The following is a 22,911-nucleotide window of genomic DNA, read 5'->3' as shown; positions in this document are numbered from 1 at the left end:
TCGAACCTGACAAGTTGGTGTCAGAAGGCCAGCGCCTCAACGGTCTGAGCCAGTCGGCCCGGTCAAAAGGGCAAGTGGGATCTTTGCAGACGATTCCTTTCACGTCCTTACACATTTTCACTCACTTTAATTCATTTCATCTCAATTAGCTCGATTAGCTTTCTTTCTTCAGGGAGGTACCCATGCCGTAGAAACATGCCATACCGAGCTCGATAGCTGCAGTCGCTTAAGTGCGGCCAGTATCCAGTATTCGGGAGATAGTAGGTTCGAATCCCACTGTCGGCAGCCCTGAAGATGGTTTTCTGTGGTTTCCCATTTTCACACCAGGAAAATGCTGGGGCTGTACGCTAATTAAGGCCACGGCCGCTTCCTTCCCACTCCTAGCCCTTTCCTGCCCATCATCCCACCTCATGTTTTGCACCCGTAATTGTTTGTTAGTTTATTTCCTTTACAACGGTTTAACCCATTTGCATACAGTGACGGACGTACAAATTGTACTTTCTTACAATTTATGCCCTGTAAATGTCCTCTAGTCCGCCTCTGTGGTGTAGTGGTTAGTGTGATTAGCTGCCACCCCCAGAGGTCCGGGTTCGATTCCCGGCTCTGCCACGAAATTTGAAAAAGTGGTACGAGGGCTGGAACGGGGTCAACTCAGCCTCGGGAGGTCAACTGAGTAGAACGGGTTTCGATTCGCTGCTCAGCCATCCTGGAAGTGATTTTCCGTGGTTTCCCACTTCTCCTCCAGGCAAATGCCGGGATGGTACCTAACTTAAAGTTACGGCCGTTTCCTTCCCTCTTCCTTGTCTATCCCTTCCAAACTTCCCATCCCTCCACAAGGCCCCTGTTCAGCATAGCAGGTGAGGCCGCCTGGGCGAGGTACAGGTCATCCTCCCCAGTTGTATCCCCCGACCCAGAGTCTGAAGCTCCTGAACACTGCCATTGAGGCGGTAGAGGTGGGATCCCTCGCTGAGTCCGAGGGAAAAACCGACCCTGGAGGATAAATAGATTACGAACGAAATGTCCTCTAACCTACAGAGAGTATTAAAGGACATAGACCTGTAATTTATGCACTGCCTGCTCGATCTGCATCCGATGGCAGCTTATACTGCCTGCTCATTACAACGTTTTAACATGGCACTAAATGAAACACTCCGTTTACAAATACCCACAGCAGGTGGCAGCACCAACCGGCTCCTGAACTGTCGGAATGAAATAGCGGGAAATAGGGTAGAACTGTATTTGTTTACATTAAAATGGTGTACTGCTGCGTGCCTTTCTGCAAATCAAAGAAAGGGAAACCAGAATGCCGTGGTATTTCATTCCATGACACGGGCTTTTTCAGGAGATCCAGTTGAAGCCATGTTTAGTTCTGTAAGAATGGGAGAAGGGTGCAATGACATGACTGACTCCCGGGCTACCGGTACTCAGAATTCCATAAAGAGAATTCTGAAATCCGGTATTTTAATGTCCACCGATGGTGCTAACGTTATCCACAAGCAAAATTCAAAATTTACCGCCTAAGTACCCTCTTCCGGACTTGACGAAACAGAACCAGTGATGCCCGCTGAGTATGCACTTGATTTACTGGAAGATGTTCGTGAGCCCCCTGAGTCAGTGCGTGTCACTTTGGAAATTGCTTCCCATGCATTAGTGTGTGGTTATATAGTGCGTGTAATCGAAGAAAAAACAATGCAGCACGTGCTTGAGTAACGTTTCCACCTCAGTTAATGCATCGCCATTGATGAACTTAATCAGACTGTCTGATAGAGGAGGCCTGCGCTTTCCCCAGCGACGAAGTATTGGCCTAATTATGGGGCTACAGACATTTGTTGAGGCAGCTCTACCGTACTGTAAGAAATCTGCAAGTCTGCTCCAGACTATAAAAAACTATGTTCTACCCTCTTTGTGCCACTGTACGATTTTAAAGTGTTTTAGTAACAATAAGCACCAGGAACTTGTGTCAGAAACTGTGGTGGCCAAATTCGTGAAACCTCTACTTAGTAATGTAGGGAAGTACCATACAGACAAAGTTTGCAGGTTTTCTTGTTCGTCGAAATCTCTTTCTCGAAAAGTCCTGCAGCTATCACTCTCTAGAGCACCACTTTACGCGTACAATTCTTTATTTTTTCTGTTACTTTCAGATTTTAAATTTTGCTTGCATGCTTATCCAGCTCTATTCACGCGATAACTGGGTACGTCTGGTGCTGCCATCTAGCGGCAGATTGTTTGTAAGTCGTGTTACACGTTTGAATATGGAATGAGCAGGCAGTATAAGCAGCCATCGGATGCAGATCGAGCAGGCAGTGAATTTATGCTGCATTGTTTAATAATAGTTGTATGTGTTGTGCCTTTAAGGAGAAACTATTCCCCGAAACGCAAACCTTGAAATAATCTGTCGATCACTGCGTATATGCGCCTTCAACATACCAAGAAATTTATTTATTTATTTATTTATTTATTTATTTATTTATTTATTTATTTATTTATTTATTTATTTATTTATTTATTTAATTATTAGATACAGCCTATGGAGGGCCATTTTACACTAATAATAATAATAAGTTTAAATAAGTATAAAAGATAACAAAGGTATAAACAACAATATTAAGTAACAACAATAATTAACAATTTTAACAGTAACAATGTAACAACAATGACAACGGTAACTGGCAAGTGTCGGTTTCAGAAATTAGGAAGAAGAAAGGTCAAGGGTTGGAGGGACGGAAGAAAGTGAAAACCTGGAGAGGACTTCAAAGGAATCTTTTAATTTTTTGTTTGAAGGATGCGAAAGGTGTGAATATGTCGATATCGGGTAGTGATTTACCAAGAGTAGGGAGACGGTGGAAGATAGAGCGTTGTTGTAAGGTTAGGCGCGGATGGGACACATGATGGGTGCGCCGGTTGCGTGTAGGGCGGGGAGGAACGTGTATAGGGAAGTACGCTGGAAGAGAATTACATTTGGTGTAGCCATTGATTATTTTGTGAAGGTAGCATAGATCAGAGAACTGTAAACGGCTTCTCAGGTCAAGTATACCCAGGTAGTTCATAATGTCAGATCTAGTTTTGTTCTTAAAAACAGGATTGCGAGTCTTAACAATGAAAGTGAAAAAGTTAAAAATACTATTTAGTTGAGATATGTTTGTGATAGCAGATGAGGACCAAATAGGGAAACAAAAGTCAATAATGGGGAGAACATACGAGACAAAGTATAATTTTAAGGCGTTAATATCATTAATTTCAGTAAACCTGTAAAGAATGCCTAGAGTACGCATAGCACGGGATTTTATGGAGTGAATGTGAGCAGAGAAGGTTAGTTTACAGTCTATTATAACACCTAGGTCTCTTACCTGAGAAGCCGATTGCAATGTATTTCCGTGGATGGTATATACAGTGTTCATTCCTTGCTTTATCAATGAAAAGGAGATTGTATTGCACTTCTTAAAATTGGGAGAAAGATTCCATTTCTTAAACCAGTCACCACACGAATTGAGAACAGTCTGTAATTCGTCACAGTCATCAGGCGTAGACACTTCTCTTAGGATTTTCAGGTCGTCGGCGTACAAGAGGAGGGAACACTGACTATTTCGGGTGCAAAAAATTATGTCATCGACTCCTGTTGACTTGTGAAAACATTGGGGACATGATAGTTGCGGAATAACTTTTTCATCACTGAACGAAGAAGAGTAGTAACCCCGCAGGTAGGCGAACCTCTGTTTACATCGTCCGGCAATCACTGACGATATCTGTAGATAATGGAGGTGACATCTGTTAAACGGAAGCTTTAGAAGCCAGTTACGTCACATTGGAGTTGCGATAATCAGTCAATTCAAGAGTCAAATCACGTTTTCTTTGCGTGTGACCTCTATCATTTCTTAACAGTTAGTATTAAGCGTTTACTTTTCTCGAATAACCTGCAGGTTTATAATGCCATTGCTTCTTTCCTAAGACATTCTAATTTCTTTATTTATTTCGTTCTCTATTCGTTTACAGTCGAGGGTTGGTTTTCCCTCGGACTCAGCGAGGGAGCCCACCTATACCGGCTCAAGGACAGTGTCCTGGAACGTGAGACTTTGGGTCGTGGGTACAACTGGGCAGGAGGACCAGTATCTCGCCTAAGTGGCCTTACCTTGTCAGGGGGGGGGGATTAGAAGGGATAGACGAGGAAGAGGGAAGGAAACGGCCGTGACCTTAAGCTAGGTACCATCTCGGCATTTGGCTGGAGGAGAAGTGAGGAAACCGCGGAAAATCACTTCGAGGATGGCTGAGGAGGGAATTGAACCCCTCTCTACTCACTTGACCTTCCGAGGCTGATTGGACCCCGTTCTAGACCTCATACCACCTTTTAAACTTCGTGGCAGAGCCGGAAATCGAACCCGGACCTCCACGAGTGGCTGTCAATCATACTAACCATAACCACAGAGGCGGGTTAGTCTAATTTACACTTGCAAATTAATTGTTTTTTTCAGTATTTTCACGTCTATTATAGTGTGCAATTGTATACAATTTTTGAAAAATTATACTTTAAACCAATATTGTAAGATTTTTAATTTAAAAAAATAATTATCAGAATGCTGCAAGGACTACTTTTGACAGAAGACTTTAATTTGGTCAGTGGTTCACAAGTTGTTTTTTCCCAAATGTATTTTCTATTCTGTGCATTTCACTGTTTTCCCATTTTTTTATGTCTGTTACTGTATTATGTAATTCTACAGTATATAACTGTGGATTGCTGGCTGCCTGGCTCCTTGGAGCCCAAAGCAAACAAAGAAAAGGTATGAAATAGAGGTGACAAGACCTTGTCTAATATTTGTTTATATTTCCACTGCAGTGTTAATTAAGAAGCAGAATGACTCATGTAAGCTGCACGCCGAGTGTACAGCGTCTATGGGGAACGGAGCTCAATGCTTGAATAAGTCAACTTGTGCCTGTCAGTCTGATTTCATCTACAAGGACAACGTGTGTTCGTACAAGATAAGTAAGTGCATTTCCATGGAATATACTACAATCCTCTTGTGTTTATTTAGAAAATTGCGTTATAATGTAGAGCTGTGATTCATAAAGCGTACGCCATGAAAGTGAGTGGGCTGTTCATACAATTTTCTTGCTAACAATCTAATCTAATTGATTGATCTTCGATGACGATGAGATGATTAAATTTTGAAACAGTGAAGTTAGCAGCAGTGACCTTAATTAAGGAACAATTCCGGTCCCAAGATACAAAGGAAGGAGTGATAAATATAAGGCCATAACAACAGGCCAGTCAGCTTAACATCTGGGGGAAAGCATTCTTTCTGATTATATTAGACGCGTTTACGAAATTACTAATTTATTTGTCCGACTCGTTGGCTGAACGGTCAGCGTACTGGCCTTCGGTTCAGAGGGTCCCGGGTTCGATTCCCGGCTGGGTCGGGGATTTTAACCTTAATTGGTTAATTCCAATGGCCCGGGGGCTGGGTGTATGTGTTGTCTTCATCATCATTTCATCCTCATCACGACGCGCAGGTCGCCTACGGGTGTCAAATCAAAAGACCTGCACCTGGCGAGCCGAACCCGTCCTGGGATATCCCGGCACTAAAAGCCATACGACATTTCACATTTCACTAATTTATTTGATAGAAAACAACACGGATTAATGAACGGATATTCCTGTAAGGCTCGTCTGGTAGGATTCCAGCAAGATATACGAGGTAAGGTATTTTAGATTCAGGAGGTCAAATGGATTGTATCGCAATTGACCTATCCAAGGCCTTTGTCAGGTTAGATCATGGAAGATTATTGTCCCGTTCCATGGCTAAATTATTCGCGTGCTGGTCTCCGGTCACAGGGATCCCGGATTCGATTCCCGTCTTCATCATAATTTCATCCTCATCACGACGCGCAGGTTGCCTACGGTCGTCAGATCATAAGACCAGCATCTAGCGAACCGAACTCGTCTTCGGGCACTCCCGGAACGAAGAGCCATACAACATTTCATTTCATGAAAGATTATTAACAAAAATGAGGACTATTGGACTAGACAAAAGAGTGGTTGGATAAGCGACTACATTCCTAGAACGTAGTACTCAGAGAACTGGAGCAGGTGAAGCATACAATCACACATCATCATTAAACATAGAACCAAACCAAACCAAACCAAACCCCATGGCACTACAGCCCTTGAAGGGCCTTGGCCTACCAAGCGACCTACGCTCAGCCCGAAGGCCTGCAGATTACGAGGTGTCGTATGGTCAGCACGACGAATCCTCTCGGCCGTTATTCTTGACTTTCGAGACCGGGGCAGCTATCTCACCGTCAGATAGCTCCTCAATTCTAATCACGTAGGCTGAGTGGACCTCGAACCAGTCCTCAGGTACAGGTAAAAATCCCTGACCTGGCCGGGAATCGAACCCGGGGCCTCCGGGTGAGAGGCAGGCACGCTACCCTGCTACCACGCTACCACGGGGCCGGCGTAAACATAGAACATCTCCTGTATAAAGGTTGTAGAACTTTTCATCGGAGCAAGGGGTACCATATCAAAATTCTTACTTGAGTTTTTCAAAAGTGTAGGCATTCCCAAGATTCTGTACTGTGATTTAGCCGCCTTGGCGATTAAAGGCTCCGTCTAAATTGGTAGAAATCACATCTACAATACCGCACTGGGCTGGGATGAATTGGGAGAATGAGGACGAGCTGCTCGACGTTGTATGTTCCCAGCTGTCAGCGGAGTGATGGCGTTGAAAGACATTAGTAGACGAATACATCTCATTGGCGTCTTTAAAAGTAGGAAAGATCACAATATGAAGATAAAGTTGGAATTCAAGAGGACAAATTGGGGAAAATATTCATTTATAGGAAGGGGACTTAGGGATTGGAATAACTTACCAAGGGAGATATTCAATAAATTTCCAATTTCTTTGAAATCATTTAAGAAAAGTCTAGGAAAACAATAGGTAGGGAATCTGTCACCTGGGCGACTGCCCTAAATGCAGGTCAGTATTGATTGACTGAAGTATTAACTCCAGAAAACTCTTCATGTTTAAACAGAAATTCAATATTTAAGCCTTATGGTATACTTTATCAGATTTAGGCAGCCTATCATTGTAGGAAGTACAAATAAGTAAATTGATCCTGTAATATTTCAGAGGGTGCCCCGCAGTGCAGAATTATTGGACCTTTGTGTTTTATTAAATGATTCCAGTAAAGAGCTGGAATCAGAGATAAGACTTTGCGGATAATGTTATGCATAAGTTACAGGATTGTAAGCGACTGCAAAAAGACCTCAAAAATGTTGTGAGATGGACAGTAGACAATGGTATGATGATAAACGGGGTGAAAGAGGGCCGAGCTGCGTGGCTCAGACGGTTGAGGCGCTGGCCTTCTGACCCCAACTTGGCAGATTCGATCCTGGCTCAGTCCGGTGGTATTTCAAAGTGCTGAAATACCGTACGTCAGCCTCGTGTCGGTAGATTTACCGGCCCGTAAAACAACTCCTGCGGAGCTAAATTCCGGCAGCCCGGTGTCTCCGAAAACGTAAAAGTAGTCAGTGGGACGTATAGCAAATCACATTTTTATTATTGATCAATAGGAAAAGTTATTTCAGTTCCAATTACTGCGTTGATGAGATGAAGACATCTGACGGGATCCACTGTATATGTTAATAAGGTCTTCACTGGGTTAATCACATTAACGAGGTTGTGAATAAAGGCTACAGATCTCTTCATGAGGTTGTATGGATATTTGGGGGTTGTAGTACGGAATTATTGGAGAGGGTGTGTAATTCCTTTTACAGTTCGCTTTACGTCCCACAGATGATAGTGTAAGTCTCTGGTAATACCCCAGATAGAGTATGCTTCCAGTGTATGGGAGCCACACCAGAATTACTTGATGCGAGAACTGGAAAATATCCAAAGAAAAGCAACACAATTTGATCTGGATGATTTCTGACAAAAGAGTAGGTAAGGGTTATTCTGCCCGAAGGCAGGTCCGAACCTCCGCAGAGGTGTTCCTGAGCCGGAGTTTACGTGCGGTAGGGTGGCCACTTCCTTTCCGCTCCTCCATTCCCTTACCCCCCACCAACAGCGCGAGGCAACCCATCCAACTCCTGACCACGCCCAGTGTTGCTTAACTTCGGAGATCTCACGGGATCCGGTGTTTCAACACGGCTACGGCCGTTGGCACAAAAGAGTAGGGTTACGAAAATGTTGAACGCTTTGGTCTGGGAAGACATGGGAGTAAGGAGGCGAGCTGGTCGACTTCGAGGTATGTGTCCTGCTGTCAGTGGGGAAATGGCGTGGAATGAAAGTAGGCGAATAAGGTTGAGTGGAGCTTTTAAAGTTAGGAAATGTCATAATACAAAGTTAAAGTTGGAATTCAAGTGGAAAAATGGGAAAAATACTCGCCTATAGGAAAAGAAATTAGGGATTGGAATAATTTACAAGGGAGATGTTTGATCAATTTCCAATATCTTTGAAATTATTTAAGAAACGACTAGGTAAACAAATGATAGGGAATCTTCCACCTGGGTGGCAGCCCTTAATGCAGATCAGTGGTGACATTAATTGACTTTGAGGCTGAATTACCTTCTAAGATGGAAAGTAAGGTAAGGGTTATTCTGCCCGACGGCAGGTCCGAACCTCCGCAGAGGTGTTCCTGAGCCGGAGTTTACGTGCGGTAGGGTGGCCAATTCCTTTCCGCTCCTCCATTTCCTTACCCCCACCAACAGCGCGTGGCAACCCATCCAACTCTTGACCACGCCCAATGTTGCTTAACTTCGGAGATCTCACGGGATCCGGTGTTTCAACACGGCTACGGCCGTATTTAATGTGTTCCCAATAACCCCATCAGAAATGATTCAACTAGTATCTTCTCCGGTATTTCAGGTAAAAGTCATTCTTAGTGTTCCTAACGGAATGCACTATTTGCATGATACACCAATGCAGTAAGTAGTACATTATAATTGTCCTCAGAGGAAAGCAGTATACTTTCTGTCTAGTCCTTATATTCTGAAGTTATAAAAACTAAAAATCATAACAAGCCACCCTTACCACGATCTCTTTATAATCCTCTCAAAGTTACAGAAATAAGTATTCGAATAAATACACTTGTCCGCCTCTGTGGTGTAGTGATTAGTGTGATTAGCTGCCACCCCCGGAGGCCCGGGTTCGATTCCCGGCTCTGTCACGAAATTTGAAGAGTGGTACGAGAGCTAGAACGGGGTCCACTCATCCTCGGGAGGTCAACTGAGTATAGGTGGGTTCGATTTCCACCTCAGCCATCCTAGAAGTGGTTTTCCGTGGTTTCCCACTTCTTCTCCAGGCAAATGCCGGGATGGTACCTAACTTAAGGCCACGGCCGCTTCCTTCCCTCTTCCGTGTCTATCGCTTCCAGTCTCCATATCCCCACGCAAGGCCCCTGTTCAGCATAGTAGGTGAGGCCACCTGGGCGAGGTATTGGTCATCCTCCCCAGTTGTATCCCCCGACCCAGAGTCTGAAGCTCCAGAACACGGTCCTTGAGGCGGTAGTGGTGAGATCTCTCGCTGAGTCCGAGAGAAAAACCGAACCTGGAGGGTAAACATATTAAGAAGAAGAAGAAGATAAATGCACTTATGGAACAGGGAGAACTTATTTCTATAAGATCTCACTGGCCGGTATGTGCGAAGAGATGTGCGCAGTAAGCCAATCATTAAAAATTGATCACATTAGTCCCGCTCTACTCTAAATTTTTGTAGTAGCATGAAGGATTACTTTCATTTTATTATTTTAGTTTGCCTACATAGCTGAGGCAGGAACGGTGTGTTTGGTTCACTGGGAAGGATATGAGGCGCTCGTTTCCTCTCAAGAAATTGTGGACTGGTACGTGACCCTGGGGTTCACTCAGCGTACACTAGATACCTGTTCAATTCCTAGGTGCAAACGTAGCCGGGCATAGAACTAACCTCTATATCTCATTTAGTGTCAATGTTACGGAGTGTGAAAGTCATTCTTCAAGAAGCGAGAGTAGCAAGACTAAAATGGCAATGGGTAGGACACGTAGCTCGACAAGACTACAACAGGTGGACCTCTAGGATTGCTCACTGGAGACCATGGGAACACAAGAGAGGCATTGGAAGACCCCAGAAGAGATGGCTCGACGACATAAATCTGTTGGCTGGAACACGCTGATTCCAAGTGGCTCAAGACCGAAGACGATGGTAGCATATGGGAGAGGCCTATATCCAGCAGTGGATTGAAATAGGCTATAAACGAAAAGAATAAGAAGAAGAAGAATAATGTTTAAGGATCTTAGCTGTAGGTCTGGCACTATAGACAACACAACTGTAAAGTGAGTTAGTCGCCTGCTGTGTGCTATTCTCGTTGCGCCCTACTCGGGTCCGAACAGGTCGCAAATAACTCCCGACAGCTCGGTGTAATCCCAGGGTATATCGTTCAATCAGAAAAATCTCAAAATTTTTCATGTGGTTTCGCTTTACGTGGGATCAGATAGAAAATGGTTCAGTCATACGCAATAGTATTCGAACGATCGTCTTCACCCAATGCTGATGTCAAAATTTCACCGCTGTCCGCATTCATATATACGCAATCTATCATTGAATCAACTTACAAACTAAGATTAAGAATTAACTATCACTAAAAATTAACACTCACTGAATTATATACAATTAAAAAAACACATTTATTTAACTAGAGAAATGCCTAAAAGAAATGAGAACTATTTTGGGAATGAGCTACAGTTATCACTACATGGAATAAGTTATTCAAAATTCGTAAGTTAAAGTCAGCGCTGGCTTATTATAAACAAATATATGGCATTACATAACTTGAATTGTTTCTGAAATGAAATCAAAATCAGAATTACTGCCCATAACTATTCTTGAGACATTATATGTATCACTGGTATACGTTCCCCAGCTGGAATCATTACATCATTATGAAAATTCTAAGTTTCTTCTCAAAATTACATCACCACTAATTGATAAAATCTGAACTCAATCAAACGGATACCATTTTGGAAAATTAATCAGTAACGATTGTCGTGCTAAGGCTTTACACCCCTAGTGCCCGCTAAATTCGGCTCCTAATCTATCATCTTCCTATTTAGTAACCTTTCATAAAATTCTAATTCAACTATCCAATATTTAAAATAATTAATCTTCCTATTCTATCCACATAATTCTTAATTCATATATTTTTGGCTCAATATGCATTCATACATCATGTTTTAATCAAAATCCTACTGTGCAAGTTATTTAATTCGTATCTGCAGTATGAATATCTCAATACTATGCTTTGCATCTCCTTAACCATATATGTATAATATATCATTTATCTCGTATTTCATACGTTTCGAGAAAGTGTCACACAACTCACATACTTCCATCATAACAGGTCTTGACATTATATCACCTTCTAAATCTCGGCTAAATATGAATATTCACAATCCATAACTTATATCTGGTCAATCCCGCGGTGTACTTCCTCTTAATTATTCGCATCGTTTAATTAGATCCATACCTTCCACATATAACGTTTTTCTACCTCCTATATCTCGTAATTACCACAAAACGCAATATAATGCTTCATATCACTTCATACAACTTCTTATTTCATTGTACGACGATCAATTATTATTATCTCAACTACACAATGTCAATTCTTACTTGACATAACCTTCAACACATACCTTGCAATTACTGATATATAGCTTTCATAAAAACGCCAATACGTGTTTCCCATATTAAATTCCTTTCAATAAAATCACGATGCATAACCTTACATATGTTACTAGTTATGCTAATAATAATATAGCTCTTCAAGGAGTACTTGATTTCAATTATTCTCTTCTGACGCGCGGTCCATCTGTGACGTAATCTTTACATACATACATCGCAAGATTTATCGATATCCTTCACCTTATGACAATTCTTTGCAATCAGCTGTTATGTTGTGTCATTCCTAATCGTATTCTCGACTACTTCATTGAATTATTTGCTCAAACACGGTGATCCAAGCGCGAGATATACATATAATTCTACACTGCCTTAATATAGCATTAATATTTTAAATATCACAAACTTCACTGCATAACATCACGTGCACACTTAAATATTATAATTTCTAACATATATTCAATTCCACTGCATATGCCAAAAATAATATTAATTAAGAATTATGATAGTAATTGTAAGCACTTAGCTCGTCTCTCGTTACTCCGACGTCAGTTGTTCTCCTTCGGCCTGTCACATGGCTACTTTTGCGGTCTGGATCTGAGGTTGGGCTGGACTCCTCTTCTTATTCAGAATTGGTCTAGGTGGGCAATGTCCATCTCTCATCTCGGGTAGGTTATCTGTCCGGATGATACCTCCCTCCAGGTCGGTCCATCTTGAATGCTTAGCAGTTCATCATCTTCTTCGTAAGGCTGCCAACAAAGTTAAACATTTCCGAAGAGTACATAGTCATTTTAAAATTCTTATCAGAATAATATTTCTCTCAGATTATTCTTCTGAACCTCCTTCTGCGTTACATTTGGCTAACTCTTTATAATTGCGTATAATATATATTTTTATCTTGTTCCGAGAAAATCTTTAAATTCAGCTTAATTATTCTTCAGAATTATTTCTTCCTTCTCAGCTTCTCCACCAATAAAATAACTTTTTCTTAATTTTTTTCGCCTCTTGCAGTTCGTACAATACTTCCCTGCAGTATCGTTGATCTTGCGCCTCAAGTTCCCAATGTGCGTATTTAATTTAAACTCCGCTTATCTGGACGTAATTTATCTATTCACAGTGTTTCTATGGGTTGATTTTCCCGTTTTATTCTTGATCAATCTAGTTTTTTCTTTATGAATTTCCGCTGAAATCTAGTCGAACTTCGTCTTTTTTATAGCGCGATCGCAATCCACGTTTTGTCTTTGCGTGTTCAATTTTTCAAGTGTATTTTTATAATAATCTCTTCTATTCTATTTTTTTAAACAATCTACTTGACCTTGCACTGTTCTGCACCGCCTTCGGAATACATTCGTTCCCAGTTAGACATGGCCTCCTATTATATCTCGATATCATGACTTCATTGTGTACTCTTTTTAGCTTGAGTGGGCCATACCTTCCTCCGGCGCCAGTTTTGAAAACGTCTAGAAAATGCAACGGGCACATCGTTTAGTATTTACTTTTCACGATTACACTGAACTTGAGAAACTGGTTTTTCTTTTGCCTTTTGCTTTACGTCGCACCGACACAGACAGGTCTTACAGCGTCGATGGGACAGAAAAGGCCTAGGAATGGGAAGGAAGCAGCCGTGGCCTTAATTAAGGTACAGCCCCGGCATTTGCTTGGTGTGAAAGTGGGAAACCACGGAAAACCATCTTCATGGCTGTCGACAGTGGGATTCGAACCTACTATCTCCCAGATGCGAGCTCACAGCTGCGCGCCCCTAACCGCACGGCCAACTCGCCCGGTAGAAACTGTTTTATTTGCTTGTTGATATCGTGATCATAATCGAAGGAATTCCAGGTATACGTAGCATCCAAACCATAAAGATTTAAACTTTCATTTCAGAAATACTGCATATATTGGCTGACAAATGTAAATTTCGAGTTATAGAAAACTTAATTAATAGAAGTCTGATTGGCGTTTCCGAAAAACAGTATAAGTAGTTAGTGTGAAGTTAAAACCAATAACAGTCTTCTTCTTCCTCTTCTTCTTCTTCTTCTTCTTCTTCTTCTTCTTCTTCTTCTTGCGTTCCGGCCTTCTAAGGACCACGTTACAATTTCAATTGTTCCTCCTTAGTTGTTCTTTTCTTTTCTTCCAGTATTCTTTCATTGTTTCACTGTCTTTCTTTTTCCTGTCTTCAGTCCACTTTGTGCCTGTTTTCCTTTCCTTCCTCCCTTGGAATCCTTCCAGTTGTAAGACTTTCTTCCTAAAAATCTTTCTTTCCAATAATTCTTCTTCTTGTATGTTGTTCCTTTCCAGGTCTTTCTTGACTTCTTGAATCCAGCTGGTAGTTGATTTCTTTTCCCAAAGGTACTTGAAGATTCGTTTAGTTAGTCTATTGTCATACATTCTGTAAATGTGTCCAAGAAATAGCAATCTCCTTTTTCTTATTGTTTCTGATATGTTTTCTACGTTCTGGTAAATTTCATTGTAACTTCTTAATTTCCAAAACTCTGCAATTCTTAGAGGACCTAATATTTTCCTTATAATTCTTCTTTCTAATATTTCTAATTTATCAAGCTTGTAGTTCAGTGCTAGACATTCGCTGGCATAAAGGCATTCTGGTTTCACTACGGTGTTGTAGTGCTTTATTTTAAGTTTTCTTGATAAGCACTTTTTGTTGTAAGTATTCTTAGTTATACCGTATGTATGCTCTTTCCATCTTTTGTATCCTCTCCTCTATAGCAGATTTTTCTAAACCATTTTCTTGAATTGTCTCACCCAAATATTTGAATTTCTTTACCTTTCCAATAACATTATTATAACATTATTATTTATTAGAAGTTTGATTTGCCGACGAACGACTCATGAAATAAGTTGATAATCAATGTATGAAAATGTTTTCCACAGTTTTAACTGCATTTAGAATAGATTCATGCTTATGATTACCGTAATTTTGTTTCAGGTAAGGAGGGAGAAGAATGCAGTCCACCAAATAGAATCTGCTACGTGGATGCTGACGGAGACAGACAGCGCCTGCAGTGTGTAGCGGGCAAATGCCAATGTAAGGTTGCCTTCAATCTGTAATCATGCAGTAGAGTCGGTGTGTTCCTACCAAGAGAATGACACATTGTTCACTGTTTCATTAGGGATGAAACGATGAAAAATGAAATGGCGTATGGATTTTAGTGCTGGGAGTGTCCAAGGACAAGTTCGGCTCGCCAGATTCAGGTCTTTTGATTTGACTCCCGTAGGCGACCTGCACGTCGTGATGAGGATGACATGATGATGAAGACGACACATACACCCAGCTCCCGTGCCAGCGAAATTAACCACCTACATGGTTAAAATTCTCGACCCTGTCAGGAATTGTTGGTTAATTTCTCTGGCACGGGCTCTGGGTGTATGTGTCCTCTTCATCATTTCGTCATCACAACGCCCAATTCGCCTACGGGCGAGCCAAACATATCCTCGGACACTCCCGGCACAAAAAGCCATACGCCATTTCATCGTCATCTTAGCAGTACAATTAGGGAACTTAACAATTGCATTATTGTAGAAAACAGACTTGAAAATTTCCTTGAACGCTAATGTCCAGAAATGCATTGAATTGATGTAAAACATGCTACATTTGTTCGTATTATCAGAATATTGTTGCACAAATTATTTTGGAAATTAAAAGTGTTAAACGTACATATTTAACAACACCGCCTCGCAAAGTCCATTTGAATTCACCCGCGAAGCGATCTGATTAGCTAACTTCAGCAGTTGATAAAATGACAACGGTGTGAGATATCGAGTTATTTCTTTCAAATTACATATGAGCATGACCGACTCTCTAATGCTCACATACTAGGTTCACGTTGTTTCCGACCACTCTGTGTATCTAGTTGTAGCACTGATCTGAAATTTGCGAGATGTTGAGTTGCCCAGTTGTGGTCTTTCTTAAATGTGTCAAAAAGCAAAGTCATCTCCGTACAGGCCATGGGAGGGTTGGAAGGTAAAGGCTTCCACTAACCGAAACCTCGGCTCTACGCCCGGCCGCCTTTGCCACCAGGAATTAACCTGTTACTCATTTTTGTCGTAGGCTGAGTGAACCTCAGGGCCATGTGCACCTCCGTTTCTTAAATTTTTCGACTTCCTGACGGGGATTCGAAATCACGTCATGCCGGGTGAACCGAGCACGCGTTTACTGCCTCGGCCAGACAGCCCTTTAAATGTGTCATACTCAGTATAAAAATAACGTATGTTTCACAAAATTACAAGCTGACTCAACAATTGTATATGATGCAAGAATCGTTCATAGTTGGTTCCCGTAAGTGCAGTTCATTAAACACTTTTAAAAGTTGATATTATAAGAAATTCTCGGAAAAGTCACTTTATTTACTCGCTGTCGGATGAGGCTTGGTTTCTACCACCTCATCACTTTGATTCAGCGTGAGAGGTTTTCGTAAAACGAACGGTGCTCTGGAATAAGAACTGTAAGGACTGACTTGAACAGAGAAACCACAGCATCATACTTTTCCTTTGATATAGGCTGGGTAGACTGGTACAAAGGTTTGATGTTTGACATTGAGGGCCACGGTATGCAATGTAGGAGCTAACATCAGTCTTGGGGGCAGATGGCCTTCGATGTTAGGCCCCTTTAAACAACAAGCATCATCATCACATCAGTCTTGGGTCGTTTCTTCCTTAGAACACATAAGGAACCCATGGAACCTGCACTAAATTAATGCATTCTACCTATAATTCGGGAGCTGTTCATTAGTCTTAGCAAAACTGTATGTCGCATACTTCCGTGTTAGTAGCAATAAATTGGTCTTCGTTTGTGTTCACTGCAACGGAACGACAAATGGGGTGTACATTACATTAAAAGACTGACTTCAAGTATCTCTAATATAGAATTGGCCTCACATGTAAGTGCCTACAGTTCAGTATGTCATCAATGAAGATGTTACGTATTCTTTGTGTGTAAATGATGTCATTTGCGAAACACTGCTTCAAAACACTTGCTAACGCTCGTGAGCAATTAATTTGTTGCTCGCCAGTATCTGATGCTAAACTATGAAGAGGAGCTTCAACAATATTCTTCCCTCTGGAACCCATAATTAAAATACAAAAATTGAAAGCACACACCTGTTCCACCCACACATTATGTAAACCGATAGTTGAGAAACATGTCCATCATCAACAGTGATTAGTTGAGACAAACTCGAAACTCCCGGTTTCCATATATTGCTTTTTCCTGTTCTTTGGCTCAATTTCATTGGAAGGGAGTGTAGACATTGCATTGTTCTCAGTCGATTGTATATGCCCTAGATAAACACATGCCTCCTTGTTGAAGTGCATACTGAGATGAAACGGTAAATTCTGTGAGATATCCAGTTGTAGCATCGGACATCTAATAACGCTGATCGACAAAAGAAAAATTCGGTGGATATCATGGTATCGGTTACGTGAATGATGTTGATCCACGAAATATCACTGTAATATTTATCACACATGGAAGATAGTAATTGCCTTTACTCAAATAAAATCTCAAACCCCAGGTTGATTAAGAAATAATGCGAAATATTTTATTTTAGAGAATACATACTTTACTGCCTCACAACTGCTACGTCACAGCGCTTCCGTAAGTGTTTTGTTTGTCCAACACTGTCGTCTGTGATGTCTTTGCTCACTGAAGTTCTTTGGTGTCGTTTTATTGATTTTTCTCATTCGATGTAATTTGATGGGCTGTCACTTCATGTGCATTAACTGTTTCATTAAACGATTTATCGGTCCAGGGTTCATGCTATTTTCCTTTTAAAATATATATATATATATGTATTGGTCCAGGGATCATGCTATTTTTCAACAAAATACCCGTACTCCCATTCGCTAGAAAGAGAGCTCGTTGGTGCCAGCCCTGGACCTCAAGAAAAAAAAAACAAAAGAAAAAAACAAACAAACAAAAAGCAAACAAACGACGGCGCGAGCAGCGAAATGCAAGACATATGGCCAAAGACAACAAAAATCGCAGACATAGCACTCCCATTCATCGATGCCAGCCCTGGACCTCAAGAAAGAAACAAAAGACGGCGCAAGCAGCGCCTGCAGCGGAATGCAACACCACGGACTCCTTTTTACAGCCAGTAAATACGTATACATATTTCTTGCTAGTAACGACGGTATTTCTTAATCAACCTGGGATTTGAGACTTTATATGAGTACATCAATGATTACCTTTCGTTTGTGACAAATATTACAGTGCTATTTCGTGGATCAACATCGTTCACGTAACCTATGGTATCCAACAAACGTTATAAGACAACTGAAACATACTCATTCAAAATATGCAAGCAATTGGTCTCTATACCCACCATTCTTGAGATATACGACATCAATAATTTACATATTTTTAACATTGTAAACTACTCACACAGAAATTTCACTAGAGCACTGACTGCTACATGGAGTACTAATGAACATGGCTTTACCTCAGATTAGTGCAATTACACCGCATGGCACATATTGGATTTGTCTGTTAATAGCCGCATACGTATCAAAACCGATCTAACAAATTATGCAACCTCTGGATGCCATAATATTCACTATCACTGACAATAAAAGAGAAGCAATTGAAAATTTTCGGGTTCAATGAACGCTATTCCATGAAAACCTGACATGATAGAGCAAAACGGTTTACAGATTTGAAATCAGCATAAAATACGACACTAGAACCAGTAAACATCATTTAAGATATCTACCCCCTTATAAATCAGTGTTAATATCAAACACTGCTGAGTGAAGGATAGGACATACGGAAACAATTGCTAGCTAGTGTTTGAATGTCGCACTCTTACGTTGGGTAAACCAATCGCTTGCTTCACGAAACTCACGAGTTATATTAACAAAATTCTTTGCGTTTAGGTTCACTCATCCTACACCAAAAATACCTACAAGGTTGATTACTGCCGCCAAAGGTGTCTGGGAACAGAGTATCATGTGAAAATCGTTACCTTCCTCTCCTAAAAGGCCATTCTTCCCCTGTACAGGGTAGGCTTTGCCATTTCAGAGAAAAGATGATTGACTACATCTCACTGAGATTCTGCCAGATACTTTTGATTACTATTTCTAAACCGTAATTATTTTTCTATAACTTGTCTACTCATTTAGTCAGAAATCTGGCTTCATGGTATAGGGATCTCCCTATATTGGGAGGAACAAGGTTCGATGTACAGCCTTGACAGGGAGTTTTGCAGAGATCTAAGAGGTGGTCTACTCACCCTACGAACAATCTGACGGTGATATTTCCGTCCTGATCTAGATAGTCAAGAATAACGACCAAGAGAATCGTGACGCTGACCAAGCTTCACCTTGTAACCTCGAAGAAATTCAGGAGTTTCATTAATAAAATTGCTAGAGGAATCAACCAGAAAAAGTTAAAATGTCTGTTTCGGCCAGTTTTACATCATCTTAAAATTAATGCACCACCACCACCACTACCGCTACCACTACGCTGACCATTCGGCAAAGAGCCGTCCGCCTAATAATAATAATAATAATAATAATAATAATAATAATAATAATAATAATAATAATAATAATACCGCAGAGCTCTAGTGCCATGGGGTTTGGTTTGGATTGCTTAGAAATGTTTCTATAAATGTGTATTCGCTTGATATTCCTTAGTTGTACCCTATACAGATGGGGAGCTGTAGAAATAAGGAAACTAATTAAATAATTATGGAATGGTTCATGTCATATTATTTTAGTTTCAGATCCATCAGCGGCTTCAACTGCAACTTTATCTTTGACGGCTATGGCAGCAGCGGTTACTGTGACCTTCAGAACGCTTTCTTAACCTACTACAGTGTTTTGTAGTTTTGAAGTTTTACGGACTATTTAAATACAGTGAGGATGTTTATGATTTTAAGAATGTGATCCTCACTTTATACCAATGTTTCCTGTAACACTATCGCGAAGGAAATGAATATGTGTATTTGTCAGTGTGAGTGGCTGCTACTTAGGATATGCTGGTGAAATAATTAGTGTTATTTGACTCATTATAATGTGAAAACAAACCATATGATATAAAAATCTTTGAATAAAGTGTCTTGATATCCCAGTCATTATTTCTATGATAGAATAAGAGATATTTTAATCTGAAAACTGCGTGTAAAATATATAAAGTCGTACACAACTCCGTGCAGTTGTCCAGTACATCCGGTAATCCGGCCTTTTATTTCACCTGGTATACTATGTCGAACTATCTGGATTTAAATTCCGACTGACTGCAACGCGGCCTTTCAAATAACCCGCCATTTTCCTTGTTGGCATTCACTTCGATGATTGTTAAAACTGATCTCTGATCCATGTGCAGCAGGATATTTTCGTATTAACTGTATTAACTGTTGTTTGAACAATGCTGAACTCGGAGAAACACAACCACAAAACATTATCATTAAGTGAAACAGAATGATTTAACGAACCAGAATAGAGTCGGGTTTTGAAAGGAACCGAGCAAATAGCAAGACATTTCAAAGAAGTGCTGTAGACTATGCAGTGCATGGTTTCTTCAATATATTTCAGTAATCTAGCACCCTTCCGTTCCCGACAGGGCCGAATTACTGAGATTGTACTGTTAGTAATACACACCGGACCAGGTGAGTTGGCCGTGCGGTTAGGAGCGCGCAGCTGTGAGCTCGCATCTGAGAGATAGTGGGCTCGAACCCCACTGTCGGCAGTCCTGAAAATAGTTTTCCGTGGTTTCCCATTTTCACACCAGGCAAATGCTGGGGCTGTACCTTAATTAAGGGCACGGCAGCTTCCTTCATATTTCTAGGCCTGTCCTCTCTCATCGTCGCCATAAGACCTATCTGTGTCGGTGCGGCGTAAAACAAATAGAAAAAAAAATTAGACACCGGAGCTGAGTTCTAATGTTCACAAGACCAAGTACTGGTAACTTCAAGAATTGTGTCTGACCGTGTCCAATAAGCAGAAGTTAATAGAATATACCCTGTGATTGGAACTGATCCGAAAAGAATGGCAGTAGTATTTGAAAAGAAATGGCAAGAAATTGATCCATGACAACCACATTTTGACAATCAATTATTCCCACAAAGGCATATCAGTACTCAAGGGGGTCCTAGAAAGCTGTTCGTGTGAAGATATAACAAAACCGGGCTGAGTGGCTCAGACGGTTGAGATGCTGGCCTCTGACCCCAAATTAGCACGTTTGATCCTGGTTGAGTCCGGTGGTATCTGAAGGTGCTCAAATACGTCAGTCTCGTGTCGGTAGATTTACTGGCACGTAAAAGAACTCCTGCGAGACTCGATTCCGGCACATCGGCGTCTCCCATAACCGTAAAAGTAGTTAATGGGACGTAAAGCCATTATTATTATTATTATTGTTATTATCATTAGACATAGAAAACAGAAGTTAAGGTCCAAATCATCCCTTTCTCAGAAAAGGTGATACCACCTCATTATTTGCCACACTGTAGTCATGGGCACTGACTAGTTCACGAACCACAAGTGGCAAACTACAAGAGAAGGCACTGAGGGAGGACAGTGCTCATACGTCCGTCACTGATGACGGGGAGAGCCGCAGTTCCAGTTACAATATCGTCATGACACATTCAAAGGAAATAAAGTCATTGCCTGCCTCTGTACATATATTCAAACAATTTTCACAAGAATATTTGCAGTAAAAATGTTGGCTGGATTTTCTTGTGGTCAGTTTGAGCAATTGTTTTCACAAACGAACTATCCCGTTTGACTGATGGCGCAGCTGAAAGTAAATTTAATGGTAATAAACTAAAATTTTATTGTAATACAGAATGTAACAATAATGTACGTGCAAAAGTCTCATAACACATTCCTCACAGACAGAAGAATAAAGTATGTTATATGGACATTGGTCCATAAACTCTGCTTTTTTTTTCTTTTCTTGTTAGGACTAATGTTCTACAACTATAGCCAACATACCGTAGTACATTAACGATGGGAAAACAAAGGAATGGAAAGAACCAGTCTTCTTCTTCTTTTCCTACCGATTTTACCACACCTGTGTGGTTGCGGGTGCGAACTACGTCGCACAAGTGGATTTGGCATTGTTTTACGGCTAGATGCCCTTCCTGACGCCAACCCTATACCAAGGGATGTAATCACTATTGCGTGTTTCTGTGGTGGTTGGTAGTGTAGTGTGTTGTGTGAATATGAAGAGCAGAGTGTTGGGACGGACACAAATACCCAGTCCCTGAGCCAGAAGGATTAATCAGGAGCGATTAAAAACCCGACCAGGCCGGGAATCGAACCCGGGACCCTCTGAACCGAAGGCCAGTACGCTGACCATTCAGCCAACGAGTCGGACAATGGAACGTACCAGTATACCACATTAAATTGTCTCTATCAATGAATATTCAAGATAAACTTAAATATTATAATTAAGCGGTCCGCCTATTCAATACAATATATAATTTATTATATCTAGTACATCTTTCGTCCCCTAAGGGACATCATCAGCTAATAATAAATTAACATTAATATATCAGAAATAAATATTAAAATTGGAAAGACACCTTAAAATTTTTGACATTTAAAATAAGATCTTCGAAATTTTGTTAAAATTGTAAGTCATAAGACAGATAAAACATTTAAATTGTCCATATTTCTCTTGTTGATGTTCTTGAAAAATACCAGTTTTGCTTATAAAATCTTAAAACACAGGTGTGGGAAAATCATATCATATATGATATTTTAAGATTTTATAAGCAAAACTGGTATTTTCCAAGAACATCAACAAGAGAAATATGGACAATTTAACGGTTTTATCTGTATTATGACTTACAATTTTAACAAAATTTCGAAGATCTTATTTTAAATGTCAAAAATTTTAAGGTGCCTTTCCAATTTTAATATTTATTTCTAAGGCCACGGCCGCTTCCTTCCAACTCCTAAGCTTTTCCTATCCCATCGTCGCCATAAGACCTATCTGTGTCGGTGCGACGTAAAGCCCCTAGCAAAAAAATATTTATTTCTGATATATTAATGTTAATTTATTATTAGCTGATGATGTCCCTTAGGGGATGAAACATGCACTAGATATAATAAATTATATATTGTATTGAATAGGCGGACCGCTTAATTATAATATTTAAGTTTATCTTGAATATTCATTGATTGATTATATTCAATACGGGATTAGTATTGCCTGAAATGAAGCTGTTAAAGCTTATCACTTGTAATTAAATTGTCTCTGACATGAAATGTTCAAAATGCCCTCCGTTAGTACTACTCGCGA

At 40.6% G+C, this 22,911-nt stretch overlaps 1 protein-coding gene across 1 annotated transcript in view; it reads left to right on the top strand.

Annotated features, from left to right (window-relative positions):
• The window catches only part of LOC136874859 (uncharacterized), a 76,110-nt gene extending 56,376 nt beyond the window's left edge, over positions 1-19,734 (top strand). Inside the window, exons 4-6 of the mRNA XM_067148541.2 lie at positions 4,829-4,975; positions 14,590-14,688; positions 19,382-19,734. Of these exons, the coding sequence (XP_067004642.2) occupies positions 4,829-4,975; positions 14,590-14,688; positions 19,382-19,470 (335 nt within the window). The 3' untranslated portion in view covers positions 19,471-19,734. The remainder of the gene's footprint in view (positions 1-4,828; positions 4,976-14,589; positions 14,689-19,381) is intronic.
• The last annotated feature ends 3,177 nt before the right edge of the window (positions 19,735-22,911 follow it).

Source organism: Anabrus simplex, chromosome 5 (assembly GCF_040414725.1).
Source record: "Anabrus simplex isolate iqAnaSimp1 chromosome 5, ASM4041472v1, whole genome shotgun sequence".
Taxonomy (NCBI): domain Eukaryota; kingdom Metazoa; phylum Arthropoda; class Insecta; order Orthoptera; family Tettigoniidae; genus Anabrus; species Anabrus simplex.
This window is presented reverse-complemented; position numbering and strand designations above follow the sequence as displayed.